This window comes from Terrapene carolina, unplaced genomic scaffold (genome assembly GCF_002925995.2).
Source record: "Terrapene carolina triunguis isolate 2854851 unplaced genomic scaffold, T_m_triunguis-2.0 Scaffold49, whole genome shotgun sequence".
NCBI classification, from domain to species: Eukaryota; Metazoa; Chordata; order Testudines; family Emydidae; genus Terrapene; species Terrapene triunguis.
Window position 1 is genome coordinate 3402965 of NW_020664400.1, and position 1347 is coordinate 3404311.

Consider the following 1347-nt stretch of genomic DNA (forward strand, 5'->3'; position numbering starts at 1 on the left):
GGGGGGGGGGGGGGGGGGGGGGGGGGGGGGGCTGTGTGGCATGGCCTAGGTCCGCCCCCCCAGGGAAGGGACACGCTGGCAGCACAGGACCGGGCAGGCCACTGGCCATCTGGCAACTGCCGGTTTGTAACTAGTGCCCTGGGCTGGGTGGGGCCGCCCCCCCATTGCCCGTGGCTGGCCCCTCGCTCCGACACCTCCCACCCCCACGGGGGCCCACAAATCTGTTTGGTGCGGGGCCCACAAAAGGTTAATCCGGCCCTAGGCCGGCTCCAGCCCTTGGGGGGGAGATTCGAATCGGGCGCGGGGGCGGGACTCGTGGGCCGGGGCTGGGGCTGGGCTCGGGAGGGGTGGGGGTTCGGGCTCGGCTGGGCTCGGTTCCGGCCGGGGGCGGGGTTCGGGCTCGGCTGGGCTCGGTTCCTGCCCGGGCCGGGGACCCCCTAGCGCTCACCTCTCCTCGGCCGGCTCGGCCATGGCGGGCGGGCCGCTCACACCCCCGGGCAGCCCCGGGGCCCGGCCATCGCCGGCCCCCGGCCCGAGCGAGCGCGCAGCCAGCCGCGATCCGCGGGGCGCTGCCCCTGCGCCGGGTCGCTGTTCTCCCCCGGCCGCTCCGCTGCGCCTCGTCCCGCTCCCGGCTCTGGCGCAGCTTAGCCCGGCCCCGGGGCGGCCCCGCAGCCTTGAGCCCGCCCCGCAGGCCCCGGAGCGCGGAGAGCGGCGCGGCCTGGTTCTGAACAGGCCCAAGGAGTGCGGAGCCCGGTCCCGGGTCTGGCTCGGGACAGGGGCAGGGCGCGCACAGTCCCGCCCGTCTAAGGCCATGGGTAGGAGGGTTAATCCCACCTGGCTCTTCTGTGGGTGCCACCTGTACAGCTCTACTCCGTCAGTAGCTTTATGCCCGTTTTGCAGATGGGGAAACTGAGGCACGACGAGGGGTACCACGGTCACCCAGCAGGCAAGGTGGCAGAGCGTGGACCTGAAGCCTGTGCTCCCCAGGCCCAGCTCAGTGCACTATCCATTAGGCCACACGGCCCCTACAGTGCCAGGCTTGTGCCCTGGCTGGAATGGCACCTGGTGCAGACATCGCCTGTTTGTATCACCAGTCGAAAGCGATGGCAAAACTGCCATGGACTTCACTTGGAGCCCAGTCTGATGAGTATGGCACCCAGTCCAGGCCTTTCGCACCCAAGCCTGCATCACACTGCGATCCCACCGTCGGTGCTCGATTTCCGGGCCTGCTATGAACAGCCACCCACGGCTTGAATTGTTTCCCACGACGTCCTTCGCAAACGGTCCCGGAAGACACCGTCACGGCCCCCGTTGGTGCGGGACGTCCTGTGGGTCTGCAAAACGAGA

The 1347-nt window shown here is 70.3% G+C and overlaps 1 protein-coding gene across 1 annotated transcript in view; it reads right to left on the reverse strand.

The window, feature by feature from the left end:
- LOC112117719 (E3 ubiquitin-protein ligase MARCH5-like) overlaps window positions 1–627 on the reverse strand; it is a 4259-nt gene extending 3632 nt beyond the window's left edge. Inside the window, 2 exon segments of the mRNA XM_024215760.3 lie at window positions 449–500; window positions 503–627. Of these exon segments, the coding sequence (XP_024071528.1) occupies window positions 449–500; window positions 503–518 (68 nt within the window). The 5' untranslated portion in view covers window positions 519–627.
- Between the last annotated feature and the right edge of the window lie 720 nt (window positions 628–1347).